This window comes from Ranitomeya variabilis, chromosome 3, assembly GCF_051348905.1.
Source record: "Ranitomeya variabilis isolate aRanVar5 chromosome 3, aRanVar5.hap1, whole genome shotgun sequence".
Lineage (NCBI taxonomy): Eukaryota > Metazoa > Chordata > Amphibia > Anura > Dendrobatidae > Ranitomeya > Ranitomeya variabilis.
The window spans coordinates 758,541,801-758,558,661 of record NC_135234.1 but is presented as its reverse complement, the minus strand read 5'-3'; the positions used below and the strand labels follow the sequence as shown (position 1 = coordinate 758,558,661).

The 16,861-nt window shown below is 39.7% G+C and overlaps 1 protein-coding gene across 8 annotated transcripts in view; it reads right to left on the bottom strand.

The window, feature by feature from the left end:
• Positions 1–16,861, bottom strand: part of TENM4 (teneurin transmembrane protein 4) — a 1,485,534-nt gene that overhangs the window by 180,560 nt on the left and 1,288,113 nt on the right. For all 8 annotated transcript variants that reach the window (XM_077298663.1, XM_077298665.1, XM_077298666.1 and 5 more), the window contains 2 exons: positions 10,117–10,331; positions 9,810–10,020 (listed from right to left, as the gene is read on the bottom strand). In XM_077298663.1, the coding sequence (XP_077154778.1) occupies positions 9,810–10,020; positions 10,117–10,331 (426 nt within the window). The remainder of the gene's footprint in view (positions 1–9,809; positions 10,021–10,116; positions 10,332–16,861) is intronic.

Sequence of the window (16,861 nt, the reverse complement as noted above, 5' to 3'; positions counted from 1 at the left end):
TGTTGCTGGGCGGGGAAACAACAGAGGGAGGCAGTGGCTTGTTAGGTGCTATGTCACGCCCACAGCACTTAACTTCTCATTTGCATATGAATTACATTTCCCTGGAATTCAGCAACTAAGATATAAAGGTGTAGATGGATTTACATTTCAAAAGTCAGTATGAAGTTTGGGGTGGGGGATAATAATAATTTTATTTCCATAGTGCCAACATAGTCCGCAGCACTTTATATTTTAGAGGGGACTTGTACAAACAATAGACATTACAGCATAACCGCATATCCAAGCCCTTTCCATTTCCTGCCGCCTTCAACTCAAAAATATTTCACGGATCCGTACATTCCTAAATCAAGAATCTGCAAAAACCCTAGTCCATGCCCTCATCATCTCCCGCCTCGACTACTGTAACCTCCTGCTCTGTGGCCTCCCCTCTAAGGGTATGTGTCCACGGTCAGTAAACGCTAACACATCAGTTAACACATCAGTTAACACATCCGGCATCATCGCGTCCCAGAAAGGGGGCGGGGCTTAGCGCCGAGTGGCTTCGCCGCTCCGGCGATACCGCCGGCCATCCTGACCGTGGACACGTACCCTTACACTCTCGCACACCTCCAATCTATTCTAAACTCAGCAGCCTGACTAATCCACCTGTCCCCCCGCTATTCCCCGGCCTCTCCCCTCTGTCAATCCCAGAGACTCCAGTACAAAAGCCTAACCATGACATACAAGGCCATCCACAACCTGTCTCCTCCATACATCTCTGACCTCGTCTCCCTGTACTTACCTACACGCAACCTCTGATCCTCACAAGATCTCCTTCTCTACTCCCCTCTTATCTCCTCTTCCCACAATCGCATACAAGATTTCTCCCGTGTATCACCCCTACTCTGGAACTCTCTACCACAACATATCAGACTTTCACCTACCATCAAAACCTTCAAAAAGAACCTGAAGACCAACCTCTTCCGGCAAGCCTACAACCTGCAGTAACCACCGATCGACCAAACCGCTGCACGACCAGCTCTATCCTCACCTACTGTATCCTACTGTATGAACCGGTTATCTGCCTGAATATGTAACAGTACAGACACAGAGGGCTATTAACTGCATAAAGTGTATGAGAACATGATACGAGGAACCTGATTATGGTTTAAGTTTTTTGAATGGGCCACACAGGGATAGTTAGGTTAATGCGTTGAGGTGGTAGGCTAGTCTGAGCAAATGCGTTTTTAGGGCACGCTTACTGTGGGTATTGGGGATTAACCGAATTAATCTGGGTAGTACATTCCAAAAAATTGGCGCAGCACGTGAGAAGTTTAGGAGATGGGAGTGGGAGGTTCTGATTATTGAGGATGTTAACCTCAGGTCATTAGCAGAACAGAGGGCACGGGCAGGGTGGTAGACTGATAAGTGAACCTACTGACAGATTCCCTTTAAGGGAAAATTCCACCTCAAAATCACCATTTAGGTGGTCTGGAGTAGAGTCTGTAGTAATTTAGGGTATTTGGTCAGGGGACTGTATTTGTTTAGGAATCTAGACTGGGGTCTGTATCATTTTGGAGGTCTGGTCAGGGGTCAATATTTCCTTAGGGGTTTTATCTGGGGTGTGTATTTGATTTTGGCTCTAATCTAATATGCAAATTGCCTCTTCAGAGAAAAAGAGGACTTGAACTCCATAGCGCCACCTATTGGAAGTAGCGATTCTACAAGTCACAATCAACCCTTTAACAAGTCTTGTAATATGACTTAGGATAAAAACAAAATCAGTATCTCAATTTGCAGACACGGTGTTTCGGGCTGTTGGCCCTCGTCAGTGCGAAGCATGAGAACGGATTTGGCTAGGTGAGAGGCTCTGGACTGAGGTCTAAGGGGTAAGGTTTCTCACACTCACTCTCCACAAGGAGAAACCTTACCTCTTAGACCTGGATCTAATCTAATAATTTTGGTTTTGTAATAATTTAGGGTGTTTGGTCAAAGGTCTGAATTTGTTTAGGGATCTAGACTGGGGTCTATACAATTTAGGAGGTCTGATCTGGGGTCCAGTCAGTGGTCTATGTTTGGTTAGGAATCTAGTTCAGAGTCTGTAGTCACTTAGAGGGTCTGGTCAGGAGTCTGAATTTGTTTAGGGATCTAGAATGGAGTCTGTATCATTTAGGGGGTCTGGTCAGGGTTCTGTATTAGTTTAGAGGGTCTGATCTGGGTTCTGTAGTAATTTAGGGTGTTTGGTCAGTGGTCTGTATTTGTCGAAAGATCTACACTGGGGTCTGTATCATTTAGGGGTCTGGTCAGGGCGAGATCCACCAGAGGCTGTTAACATGTTAAATGCCGCTGTCAATCTCCTTTTTTACCGCTTTTGGTCTCTCTTGCAAGCTGCACTTCATTACTGGCTTTAGCTCTTCTAACTCTAGCCCTGCATTCCCCCGCAGACAACATTATGTTCTTCTTTAGATATGCCCCCTCTTTCCAATTAATATACATGTCTTTTTTTTTCCTTTTTAAACACGTGATTAAGTACTATGCTCATCCATTCTGGTCTCTTTAAATGCTTCCAATTCTTCCTTTTCGGAATGGTTACCGATTGTGCGGTGAGAATTTCATTTAGCAAAATCTCCCATCCTTCCTGGACTTTTCGGTCCTTTAGAACATTCAGGCATTGGACCTTTCCTACCCTCTTTCTGAATCCATTAAAATCTGCCTTTCTCAAGTCCAACCTTAAAGTGTAAGTACTCGCTAGTCTTCTCTTGTAATCCGATATTCGAGCACAGCATGATCGCTGCCTCTTAAATTCCCAGCCACCTTTACTTCTTAAACCATTTCCTCCCTGTTGGTAAGAATTAGGTCCAAGCTTGTAGATCCTCTTATTCTCTCTTCTACATTTTGAAAGATTGAGTTGTCAGCGAGAGAAGATAAGAATTTTCTGGACCCATTACTTTTGCCTGAGAGAGATTCCCAACAAATATCAGGATAGTTAAAATCTCCAATGATCGCCACGTCAAACTTTTTTGAGAACGCTAACAACTGATGTAAAAGAGTTCATCCATTTTCTCAGCCTACAGTAAACACCTCCTTTCTGTTCTTCTTTCCTTGTATTCTTAACCAGTTTCTACAGAGCTACCAGTCTCTAAAGCTTGGATCTCTGTGGAGATATAAGTTTTCCTATTATGCAATGCAACACGTCCTCCCTTCTTGTTAATTCTGTTTGTAATAAATAAGTTGTAGCCTTCAAGGTTTGTATTCCAATCATATGTATTATCCCACCAAGTTTCAGTGATGCCTATGACATCGTATCTATTCCTATGTTAGCAGCTCCAATTCTCCTGGTTTCCCATGCTCTGTACATTTGTATAGACACATTTTAGTTTGTAGTTGGTTATGATATGTATATATGATACTGTCTGCTGAGCTGTGTATTTAAGCCTACATATGATACTGACTGATAGGCTTAGATTCACAGTTTATGTTTAATGTCTTCTGAGCCACTATATCTAAGCAAATCATGTATGATATTGTCTGCTGAGCCGTGTATCTAATCCTGTGCAGTACTGTCTGCTGAGCTGTGCATTTAATCCTGTGCAGTACTGTCTCCTGAGCTCTGTATCTAATCCTATCCTGCGTGATACTGTCTGTTGAGCTATGTATCTAATCCATCATGTGTTATACTATCTGCTGAGCTATGCATCTAATCGTAACCTGTGTGATACGGTCTGCTGAGCTGTATATCTAATCCAATCATGCCTGATATGGCCTCAGAAGCCGCACAGTGCTGCCGCCACTATATACACCGATGTGTCACCGGACACAAGGTGTATAAGGAGTAGTCAGGGCTGGTTCTTGGTCGGGGCAGCAAGTCCTGTATATTCCATCCATTTTAACCTGCCGCCCCTCCACGGTCCTCTACATAAATGCTGCAGAGAATACGAGGAGGAAACTAGCAGCTGTAAAAATGAGCCTGACAGAAAGAGACATCTCTCACGACGTGACCACCCTGGCGGTGACAGAACCGCTGCGCAGCGTAGAGGTTTTGTCACATCGTTCCTGGGCTGAGGTAATGCTCGCCGACCTTGTCACGCTTTCCATTAGTCAACAGCAGAATTTCTGCTCCCTGAAGGAAAATTCCTCATAGCAGAGGTGGTGTATACAGGGTATATACAGCACCCGCTACATCCGAAGTCACAGACGCAGAATCAGCCTCAGTCTATATTAATAAAATGCTTCTAAAATACTGCAGATACAAGGATCTACATTGTAGTGGCCCAACGGGCAAGTAACGGTCACCTGGGACCAGCTCATCTCAATGGATAAGCATATTCCTCCTGGTGGCACCCAAAAAAGGAACACTCGCCATGGCGGACGACATGGGCAGCCATCTTCCATGTAGTTACACACCTGGCATCTGGTTGCCCCTCATGCCATGATCATACCTCCTGGTTAAAATGGTACAGCCAAGGAGACAGGACTGCAGAAACCTGATGGTGAAGCTATACATCTTCTGGAAGTAACCAGTAATCATTCCTCCTGGTGAGATAACTGAGCAAGCACCTACAAGTGGGTATCCTCTATGGGAAAGTGGCAAGTCTGTTTGTCGATTTGTAAGCAGTCAACTTTCCATTGATGGCCGAATTACCAACAATCTACCAATTGAGGCCTTTGTTGGTTCCAGTGAACAAACACCTTATTCCGGTGGCCACAACTGGCAAAGTTCCATCCTTAAAGTGAAAATACACCTGCTGTCTGGTAGCTCAATGGCAATCTCATACCTCCTGGTGGAAAAGCACTTATAATTTGGTGCTTGTGTGCAGGCAGCTAACCCCAGGTAGCCCAATTGCTAATAACCTGCCCTGGTGGATTCAACAAATAAGATTGAGTGGGTAATGTCATAGGAAATCATACTTAGTATGGTAACCCTCACCTCCAACTTCCACCTTCCTTGTATTCTCCATGGTGGCCTACTTGGAGATGCTTCTGTCTTCTGGATTGCTCATTCCTCTTGGTGTCCTCAAAACTCTCAACTCTTTTTGGTCACTACTTCTGCCGCAGATAGGAGACATTTCTTCTGTTAGTCCCCAATGGCAAGCTCATCCCTCTTTGTGGAACAGTGAACAAGTACCTGCAATTTGGTGGCATCTGGGGGAAAGTGCACAGTCTATTTGAAGATGGTAACTTTCCCATTGGCGGCTCAATAAACAAGAACAGCCACCTGCAGCCCATGCAATTTCCCAAGAAACAAACATCTGCCTCCTGGTTTGTCCCTCGGAAAGCCCACTGCCCTTGGTGGTCACCAAGTGCTACCCCCTATATTGAAATACATCTACTGTCTGGTAGCCCCAATGGCGAGCTCATCCTACTTGGTGGGCCCATGGTAAAGCACTTGCAATTTGGAGTCTTTTGTTGGAAAGGGACTATCCTATTTGATGTTTTTGAGCAGGCAGCTTCCCCTTGGTGGCCCAGAGGACAATAACCTGTGGCCCTTGGTGGTTACATTGATAAGCAATTTAATTGTCCATCTGCCAGGAAAGCAAGTATGTTGGCCCTCACCTGTAAACATATTTGTACTGGTGGCCCATTTGAGGATGTATGTACCTTCTGGCTTATTGATTCCACCTGCTAGCCCCCAAAGGACCGGCATAGGCAACACCAGACCATGCTTTCAAAGGCTCAAAAAACAAACAAACTGCACAATGGAAGCCAAGCAATTTTAATTAGTATGCTTCCAGCTCCTTCGCCAACCCTACACACTACTCCAGGTCATGGGGTACGATATAGTTCATTTTCCCCTAGAAGCGGCCATGTGAATTGTGATTGCAGAACCTGTCTGAAAGCAAAGCTGCTGACTTTGACTATGGCTGCTTGGTAAAGAGCTGCCTTGAGGCCAGGACAGCATCTGGTCAACAATGTCCTCGCTGCCTTGGCAGCACGCCGTGGACCCTCATGTGAGCCGCTCCGCTCACTGGACAGACAGCTGGCACTAAACTCTATATGAATAAAAATAAAATGTACAGCGGACGTAAGATTATCGACTGGAACATGATTTAAGGTCACCGTCTCCTGTGAATAGCGGGGGCCATGTTGCCATTTGCCACTATGACGTGGCCACAGATATGGCTGGCATCACTATACGGTAGGCAAGGATAGGCCATTGTAAGGAACGGACATCGGATACTTATTGGTGAAGTTTAAGCTATTTATACAAGGTATGGTCAATACCTATATATTAGCACTAAACTGACGGGTTACATTATATGGGCACTGATGTTACTGGCACTGCTATACGCACGGTCATTTGACTGGTACCATTATATAAAGCACTGATGTCATTGATGATGTAGCAGCAAAGACACTGATGTCACCGGCATTATGTACAGACTGATTTCTCTGGTACTATTATATGGGCACTAATATCACCCTGGTACTATTAAATATGTACTGATGTTACTCGTATTATTATATAGGCACTGATATTGTGGTACCATTATATGTGCACCGATGTTACTTGTACGGTTATATGGGCACTGATGTCACTGGCATTATGTGTGGATTGATGTCTAGTAGTGTTAAAAGAGCACAGATATCATTCTGGTACTATTTTATGTGTACTGATGACACTAGTATTATATACAGATATCATTCTTATACTATTATATCAGCACTAATAATATGCTGGTACTAGGATATGGGCACAGATATCACAAGTACTATTATATGGCACAAATATCATTCTGGTACTATTATATGGGCACTGATGTCACTGGTACTATTATATGGGCACTGATATTCTGGTACTATTATATGGGCACTGATATCATTCTGGTACTATTATATGGCAATAATATTCTGGCACTATTATATGGGCATGAATACCAGTCTGGTGCTATTATATGGGCACTGATATCATTCTGGTACTATTATATGGGCACTGATATCATTCTGGTACTATTATATGGGCACTGATATCATTCTGGTACTATTATATGGGCACTGATATCATTCTGGTACTATTATGTGGACACTGATATCATTCTGGCACTATTATATGGCAATATTTTGGTACTATTATATGGGCACTAATATCATTCTGGTACTATTATATGGGCACTGATATCATTCTGGTACTATTATATGGGCACTGATATCATTCTGGTACTATTATATGGGCACTGATATCATTCTGGTACTATTATATGGGCACTGATATCATTCTGGTACTATTATGTGGACACTGATATCATTCTGGCACTATTATATGGCAATATTTTGGTACTATTATATGGGCACTAATATCATTCTGGTACTATTATATGGGCACTGATATCATTCTGGTACTATTATATGGGCACTGATATCATTCTGGTACTATTATATGGGCACTGATATTCTGGTACTATTATATGGGCACTGAAATCATTCTGGTACTATTATATGGGCACTGAAATCATTCTGGTACTATTATATGGGCACTGATGTCACTGGTACCATTACATATGCAATGATGTCACGGGTACTATTCTATGGAAACTGATATGAGCTACACCTCTATACGCAGATATGGTTAGTATTACAGGAAGACTTACGACTGGCATCCTCATAATGATAGTATCTGCCATATCAGTACCACTGCACAGCTTAGCTTGATACTATTATGGAGCCACGGACTATGTGGTTGTTGCTAGTGCATGGGCACCTCCATGTGGCCTGTGATAATTTAAGGGCAATATTATGACTGGATACAATGATGAGCGAAACTTTTCAAATTCGCCAGCGACCCAAAAGTAAACGAAAGCCTCCAGTTGCCATAAAAATACATTTATGATCCTCTAACACAGCTATAAATTAAATCCGTATTATTCTCTTTTCCTCGTACACTAATCTTCTTCACTGCTGTCACACATGATCAGGATGGCTTCTTCAGTGTTTTATCGCTTTTTCTCACTATGGCCGGGCTGTGAGCTTTGCCGTTCTCTCACTTTTCAGATTCGCCACAAAATAACTGCTGCATTCCCTGCTTCTGCTTTTGTACTGGCTACTACAATCCCTCTTGATTGAATTCGCCAAGTTCAGCAATATACTAAAAATTTTACAAATTAATTTTGATTTCCATTCTCTCATCTGTACCAGTGGGATTTCTTTTATGTCATTACAACTCCCTACAAATGCTACTTTCCATTTAGATTCCCGGTCAGCGGCTTTCATGAAGGAGCACTCCCACCATGACAATATATTAGACACATATTAAATTACATTAGAGGAGAATGAAGAAGGGCCAATGATTTCTCACACGTCCTCCTCAGCTCATTCCCATGCTCTCATGGAACCTCGACCATCCTATATCACTGCTGCTCACTCTTGTGAAACTAAATACACAAAGAAAACCATTGACCTCCGACTGAGAGACTAGAGAACATCCATCCTTCTCTTCATTATGTCCTTGTAGCCTCCATCACAATTTGAGTTTCTTTCCACCACTATATAATAAAGTCACACCACCAAAGGCGTTCCTAAGCACAAATTAAGGAAATATTTCAGGAAATTTGCAAACATTTAGAAAATCGTGGCTACATTCTTCCAAAAACAGTGACTCAACTGTCCATGGGTTAGATCTGATTTGCCAGATCAACATCAATAAAGTGAAGAAACCGAGACAGGTGTGGTGCTGTTACTTCAAGAAAATAGTCCTGTTTTACTAATCTCGGACAACTCCCTTCAGGAAAAATAATCCAGTATGACCATAAGTAGTCAAAAAACTCCCTACGGGACTCATGAGCCTAAAGAAAGGGTGAAGAAGATTTTCCATAATGATGCTTCATCCAAACATCTCAGAACCATAAAGCACCGGTGATTACAGAACTGACTCAATCATCACTAGAGTCAGTAGTAGCCACCTACATTTTTTTTGTTGTCAACAAAATTACTTTTCTCATTATCATAAAAATTGTTGATCCCAAAAAAATTGGTCAAAGAAATCACTTAAGGCTTGACGACTACTTCCCTGAGCTCCAAAACACATGAACACGGGAATCTATAATGTATACCTGTTCATTCTATTGGGACGGGGGGAGGACATCCATAACATCCTAGGGGAATAAGGGATTAAGCAAGTTGAATACAGCATGTCTAATCCTTCTGTTGCCACGTTTTCCCAAGGGAGAAATCGAGTGAGTAGTTAGACCCTGCCGAAAAGGGTCTGAACTAGTCAAGTCTTGTCTAATGGACATGGACACCCTAAGACCGTGTTCCCCAACTCCGGTCCTCAAGAGCCACCAACAGGTCATGTTTTGAGGATTTCCTTAGTATTGCCCAGGTCATTGAATGCTTGCCTTTCCAGGTGATGCAATTATCACCTGTGCAATACTAAGGAAATCCTGAAAACATGACCTGTTGGTGGCTCTTGAGGACCGGACTTGGGGAACACTGCCCTAAGACATAAAACTACGATTACACAAAGATCTGGTGTGGGATTTCCAGTTGGATTACATCCATTTAAATGACTTTTTCGCCTTTTCCCATGTTCTTCCAGACTTCTTCAAGTCCCAAACTAAGTCCTAGGAAACTGTTGATACAAGGACTACACCATTTATAAACATTTCATATGACTCTAACATCCCAGAAAAACATTAACAACTTGTCCAAACGTTTGCCCCTGGTGCCAAAAGTTTTTAACTTATTCTGCCAATTGTTGCGTATAAAACTAAAACCCAAGTTGGCTTCTGAACTGGTGTAACAGATTCTTAAAATAAGATATATTTTATCCAATCCTGCCTTTAAATCTTAAAAAGAAAATCTGCAAAAAAAAAAAAAGTTTCAGGAATAGCACTTACCAATAGTAGTCGTGAGGAAAGAAACCACTTCGGACTCTTTGCCGTCATTGTAAAATGCCAAGTGCCAGATGCCAGAGTCCAAATACTGGATGAATCCTGTCTCATGACTCGTTAGTGGGACCACCCCCCTGTGTAGCCTCTGAGGACCCTCTAAGCTTCTCGCCTCCTGCGATAGCAGACGTCTTCCATCTAAAAGTTCCACAAAGTCAAACTGTAGACACAAAAAAACAAAAACAAAATGATAATCTGTTTTAGCAAGTTCTGCCACCCAACTCGTCCCCATGAGATAAGATTTTGGTTTTATCACCTGAGTATGTGATGGAGGGAGTCCTCTTCTACCATAAATCCCAACAAGAGCCGCCTTTCCCAAGGACACGTTGAACTTGAGGTGAACAGGGTGGTCAATGAAAACTTGAGATCTCCAGAATATGCCAGGAGGGATCTTCTGTGTTGCTCTCCGGCCCACATCCAGCTCTCCGGAGTCAATAAAACTGTCATCAGTAAAGAGGTTGGTGGGCTTTCCTGCATGAAAAAAAAAAACACAACATAAATCATTTCACAAGAAATGAGCACAATAAATGCAAAATGTCAGCTGAACGTTGACAGATTTGCCAACTGATGTTGACATAAGAGAGAAATGAGAAGGTTGGATTAAAGTACCAGTAAATGTGACAGATTGAAAGAAAGAAAAAACCTCGACCTAAGGGCTACAACTGCAAAAGTGACAGGGGTCAAGGTAAAACCCGTGAGGTCAAAGAAATTCTAAAAATCCAGGATAAACAGCTAAAAAGTTTCTCTATGGTGCTATCAAGCTAAGGCGATGCAGTGGATGGTATGTTGATGAAGTCAAAACCTTTGTTCAGCCTAATTTCGGGACAGGACAACCAATGTGTCTGGTAAAGAGAAGAACAGCCAGCACAAAACTTGTGTTGGGCATTCTCAGGGCATTTATTACAACAAAGGAGAGGAAAGAACGTCCATCAAGAAAGAAGATCATTGACCTTAGTAATGACTACACTACTAAGGTCAATGATCTTCTTGATAGACGTCCTTGCCTCCCAATAATAACCCCAACCTCTCAGCAAAGCAAGGCTACATAGACTTCATAAAGTGCAGTATGTACATATCACATCATGGTCTCAATATTCATTTATCACATTTCCTACAGTGGTGGTAGAAGGTTCCTTTTGGTTTCTTTAATTTATCACATTGGTCAACGCATGGGAAGTTTTTGCAGTGGGTCAAACACTATGTTCAAAAAGAGTGCCAAACTTTTACCCGTGAGATGCATTGAAGCTTCAAAAGGTCTGGTATAGATTTCAATCCTTGGACAAACTGCATCTTACAGAATGGACACTGAATTTATAGAATGGCTCTCAGAATTGGCACATACTGCCGGGAACTGCCCAGACAACCAATAGGACAAATGGACAGAGGTTATCATAGTAACACAATACCTGTAAAATCGGAGTAAATTTCAACCGCTAAATTTTTGCCTTCTTTAAGATTTTTTTTTAACTTTTTGAATCAGCATATTTAGGATTTTTTCTTTCAGGGTATTTTTGGGACCAGTTCTATATTTTGTGCACATCATTTTGGGGTTCATACAAGTTAAAAAAGTTTTTGAAGAATGTAATAAAATGGAGCCCGTTGAAACAATAGCCTGTCCTAGTCACATCTCAGGATGGGTTTCAGTCTGAGACCTGTGTCACAACTGACAGAAGACCAGTATCGTAATTACACACATACCTTTGTGAGCCAAGGAGAAGAGTTGTGATATTGAAAGAAATAAAAGGTTCTCCTCGATTGACTGACCACAAAGGATTTTTTGCTCCAGGTTAAGCTAGCTGAGAAGAATAAATTATTTCTCCTGCTATCACAACCCTTCTCTTCAGCTCCTGGAGGTATGTTTGCCTATATACAACAGCTCTGTCAGTTGAGACACAGGTCCCAGGAGCAGTGATTCTTCAGACTGCAGCCCAGCCTGAAACTTACTTAGGACGGACTGCATTTTGAATTATGTGATGGGAACATTTTATCACATTCTTGAAGAACCTCTTTAATGACAACAAGGCTAGTTGGATTTTTTTCTTATTAGATTTATATTTAATTGTGGACTTTAAATTGTCGGTAACTTCATTTTTGTGATGGACCCTCATGATGGTCCAAGGAACCAACATCGGAATTTGTCCTAACCCTGAGCATCACTGTTGATGGACAGTATTTTGAAGTGGATGAAAATGTAAGGTCTGATTCAGTTTTCCTCGTACGAGTTCCATCAGTGGTTTTTGTGGATAAAATCCGTACCTATGTGTCTATGTAGTCTATGTAACTGTATATCTGAAGGCTGAGTGGTCCACACAAAATCACGAAGACTTGTTTGATTTTAAGCAGAGTCTCAGATCAAACTAGCCAACATAAGAGTATGGGTCCATGAGAAAAAAAATAAAAAAAAAATAAAAAATCATACAGCACTTGGATGCCATTCTTGCGTTGTCCATTTTTCATGGAATGTTTGATATGAGAAGGTTGAGAGAAACACTGATAAAATGTTAACCAAAGTCTGGTCAAAACGGACACTGACCAGAACACGGATGAACTTGGACTGGTTTTTGCTTGCGAGAAAAAAAAACAACTGATGTCTGAATGAGCCTTTAATGATCTACCGTACTTCTATCCACCTCTTTAGGTAGATTTTTGATCTTTACACAATCATAAGTCTCATCGGCATCGACGCATTTCATTCCACTGTTCTAGAAATATCTTTTTTATGTAAATAAAGCAACTCTGGGTGATTTCTGATTGAAAGGAGCCAAAAGCTGAGATTCTATTTAGATAATGACACAATAGCGGACCTTAATGTGGCGTTGTAATCAACAATTCTATAATAACCCTCATTTTAATCTTATTTTTCAATCTAATTTAATTTGTCTCCCATGTGTTTGTCGAAAGAAAAAAAAGAAAAAAAAGAAAAAAAAAATTGTCCTCTTCTATTGTTCTTTAGAGCAGTTTTCTTCTCAATACTTTTTAATCTCACTGAATTAGCTTTTTTCTTTTCCAGTCTACGGGGAAAGGGGGGCGACAATACAGAAGGGAACTAAACATAAGATCTAAATATCTCTGTGTCTGCTCCAAAATCAAACGCAAACTGATCATTGTTACAGATAATAAGTCAGCGGGGGGCACGGGACGTGAATGTTAGGTTTTCTCCGCAAGACGCATGGGTAAACCGTACAAAAGACTGCAGAACTTCATTCATAATTATCCAGCGTCAATGGGAGAAAAGCAGGTCTCTATATAATATTCTTTACATTATAATAATTATATTCTTGCTAATAGGTAGTTATATTCTGGCACATAAGAGCAGTATTATAGTAGTTATATTCCTGTACATAGGGGCAGTATTATAGTAGTTATATTCTTGTAGATAGGGGGCAGTGTTATAGTAGTTATATTCTTGTACATAGGAGCAGTATTATAGTAGTTATATTCTTGTACATAGGAGCAGTATTATAGTAGTTATATTCTTGTAGATAGGGGGCAGTATTATAGTAGTTATATTCTTGTACATAGGAGCAGTATTATAGTAGTTATATTCTTGTATATAGGGGGCAGTATTATAGTAGTTATATTCCTGTACATAGGAGCAGTATTATAGTAGTTATATTCTTGTATATAGGGGGCAGTATTATAGTAGTTATATTCTTGTATATAGGGGGCAGTATTATAGTGGTTATATTCTTGTATATAGGGGGCAGTATTATAGTAGTTATATTCTTGTACATAGGAGCAGTATTACAGTAGTTATATTCTTGTACAGAGGAGCAGTATTATAGTAGTTATATTCTTGTATATAGGAGCAGTATTACAGTAGTTATATTCTTGTACATAGGAGCAGTATTATAGTAGTTATATTCTTGTACATAGGAGCAGTATTACAGTAGTTATATTCTTGTATATAGGAGCAGTATTATAGTAGTTATAGTCTTGTACATAGGAGCAGTGCTATAGTAGTTATATTCTTGTACATAGGAGCAGTATTATAGTAGTTATATTCTTGTATCTGGGGCAGTATTATAGTAGTTATATTGTTGTACATAGGGGCAGTGTTGTATTAGTTATATTCTTGTACATAGGGGTCAGTACTATAGTAGTTATATATTTGTACATAGGAGCAGTATCATAGTAGGTATATCCTTTACATAGGAGCAGTATTATAATAGTTATATTCTTGTACATAGGGAGCAGTATTATAGAAGTTATATTCTTATACATAGGGGCAGTATTATAGTAGTTATATTCTTGTAGATAGGTGGCAGTATTCTAGTAGTTATATTCTTGTACATAGGAGCAGTACTATAGTAGTTATAATCTTGTACATAGGAGCAGTATCATTGTAGTTATATCCTTTACATAGGAGCAGTATTATAGCAGTTATATTCTTATACATAGGGGCAGTATTATAGTAGTTATATTCTTGTTCATAGGGAGCAGTATTAGGGTATGTTTCCACGTTCAGGAAACGCTGCGTTTTTGACGCTGCGTTTTTCCGCAGCGTCAAAAACGCAGCGTCCAGATGTTACAGCATAGTGGATGGGATTTCATGAAATCCAGACTCCACTATGCGTTAAAAAACGCATGCATTTTTGCCGCGAAAACGCATGCGTTGTGCGTTTTTTCAAAACGCAGCATGTTGCTACTATGAGCAAAACACGCAGGTACACCGCAGGAGACCTGCCAGTGACCTCAGGTGCAGTTTTGGTCAGGATTTTACTTGCATAAAATCCTGACCAAAGCCTGAAGCAAAACTGAACGTGGACACATACCCTTATAGTAGTTATATTCTTGTACATAGGGGCAGTATTATAGTAGTTATATTCTTGTACATAGTAGCAGTATTATAGTAGTTATATTCTTGTATATAGGGAGCAGTACTATAGTAATTATATTCTTGTACATAGGAGTAGTATTATAGTAGTTATATTCTTGTACATAGATGCAGTATTATAGTAGTTATATTCCTGTACATAGGAGGCAGTATTATAGTAGTTATATTCTTGTACATAGGGGCAGTACTATAGTAGTTATATTCTTGTACATAGGAGCAGTATTATAGTAGTTATATTCTTGTACATAGGAGCAGTATTATAGTAGTTATATTCTTGTACATAGGAGCAGTATTATAGTAGTTATATTCTTGTACATAGGGGCAGTATTATAGTAGTTATATTCTTGTACATAGGGGCAGTATTATAGTAGTTATATTCTTGTACATAGGGGCAGCATTATAGTAGTTATATTCTTGTACATAGGGGCAGTATTATAGTAGTTATATTCCTGTACATAGGGGCAGTATTATAGTAGTTATATTCGTGTACATAGGAGCAGTATTAAAGTAGTTATATTCTTGTACATAGGAGCAGTATTATAGTAGTTATAGTCTTGTACATAGGAGCAGTATTATAGTAGTTATATTCTTGTACATAGGGGCAGTATTATAGTAGTTATAGTCTTGTACACAGGAGCAGTACTATAGTAGTTATATTCTTGCACATAGGGGCAGTATTATAGTAGCTATATTCCTGTACATAGGAGCAGTATTATAGTAGTTATATTCTTGTACATAGGAGCAGTATTATAGTAGTTATATTCTTGCACATAGGAGCAGCATTATAGTAGTTATATTCTTGTACATAGGGGCAGTATTATAGTAGTTATATTCTTGTACATAGGGGCAGTATTATAGTAGTTATATTCTTGTACATAGGAGCAGTGCTATAGTAGTTATATTCTTGTACATAGGGGCAGTATTATAGTAGTTATATTCTTGTACATAGGAGCAGTATTATAGTAGTTATATTCTTGTACATAGGAGCAGTATTATAGTAGTTATATTCTTGTACATAGGAGCAGTATTATAGTAGTTATATTCTTGTACATAGGGGCAGTATTATAGTAGTTATATTCTTGTAAAAAAGAGCAGTACTATAGTAGTCATATTCTTGTACACAGGAGCAGTACTATAGTAGTTATATTGTTGCACATAGGGGCAGTATTATAGTAGTTATATTCTTGTACATAGCAGTGCTATAGTAGTTATATTCTTGTATATAGGGGCAGTATTATAGTAGTTATATTCTTGTACATAGGAGCAGTATTATAGTAGTTATATTCTTGTATATAGGGGCAGTATTATAGTAGTTATATTCTTGTACATAGGGGGCAGTATTATAGTAGTTATATTCTTGTACATAGGGAGCAGAATTATAGTAGTTATATTCTTATACATAGGGGCAGTATTATAGTAGTTATATTCTTGTACATAGGAGCAGTATTATAGTAGTTATATTCTTGTATATAGGAGCAGTATTATAGTAGTTATATTCTTGTATATAGGAGCAGTATTATAGTAGTTATATTCTTATACATAGGGGCAGTATTCTAGTAGTTATATTCTTGTACATAGGAGCAGTATTACAGTAGTTATATTCTTGTACATAGGAGCAGTATTATAGTAGTTATATTCTTGTACATAGGGGCAGTATTATAGTAGTTATATTCTTGTACATAGGAGCAGTATTATAGTAGTTATATTCTTATACATAGGGGCAGTATTCTAGTAGTTATATTCTTGTATATAGGAGTAGTATTACAGTAGTTATATTCTTGTACATAGGGGCAGTATTATAGTAGTTATATTCTTGTACATAGGGAGCAGAATTATAGTAGTTATCTTCTTGTATATAAGAGCAGTATTATAGTAGTTATATTCTTGTACATAGGGGCAGTATTATAGTAGGTATATACTAGTACTTAGGGGCAGTATTATAGTACCGTAGTTATATTGGTGTAATTAGTATTATTGTATTTGTACATTTATAATGATGACTATTATATGGCTGGATGTTGCCTGAATCCATTGTGACTGGAGTCGCCCTTTAAGGCTCTACATGTTCAGGGCTTCATTGAACCTCACATTGCGCCGTCTCTGCGCGTTTACATGATGAGGGCGTATAACCTCGGTCTCACCAGAGCCAGTCAATAAGATAAAA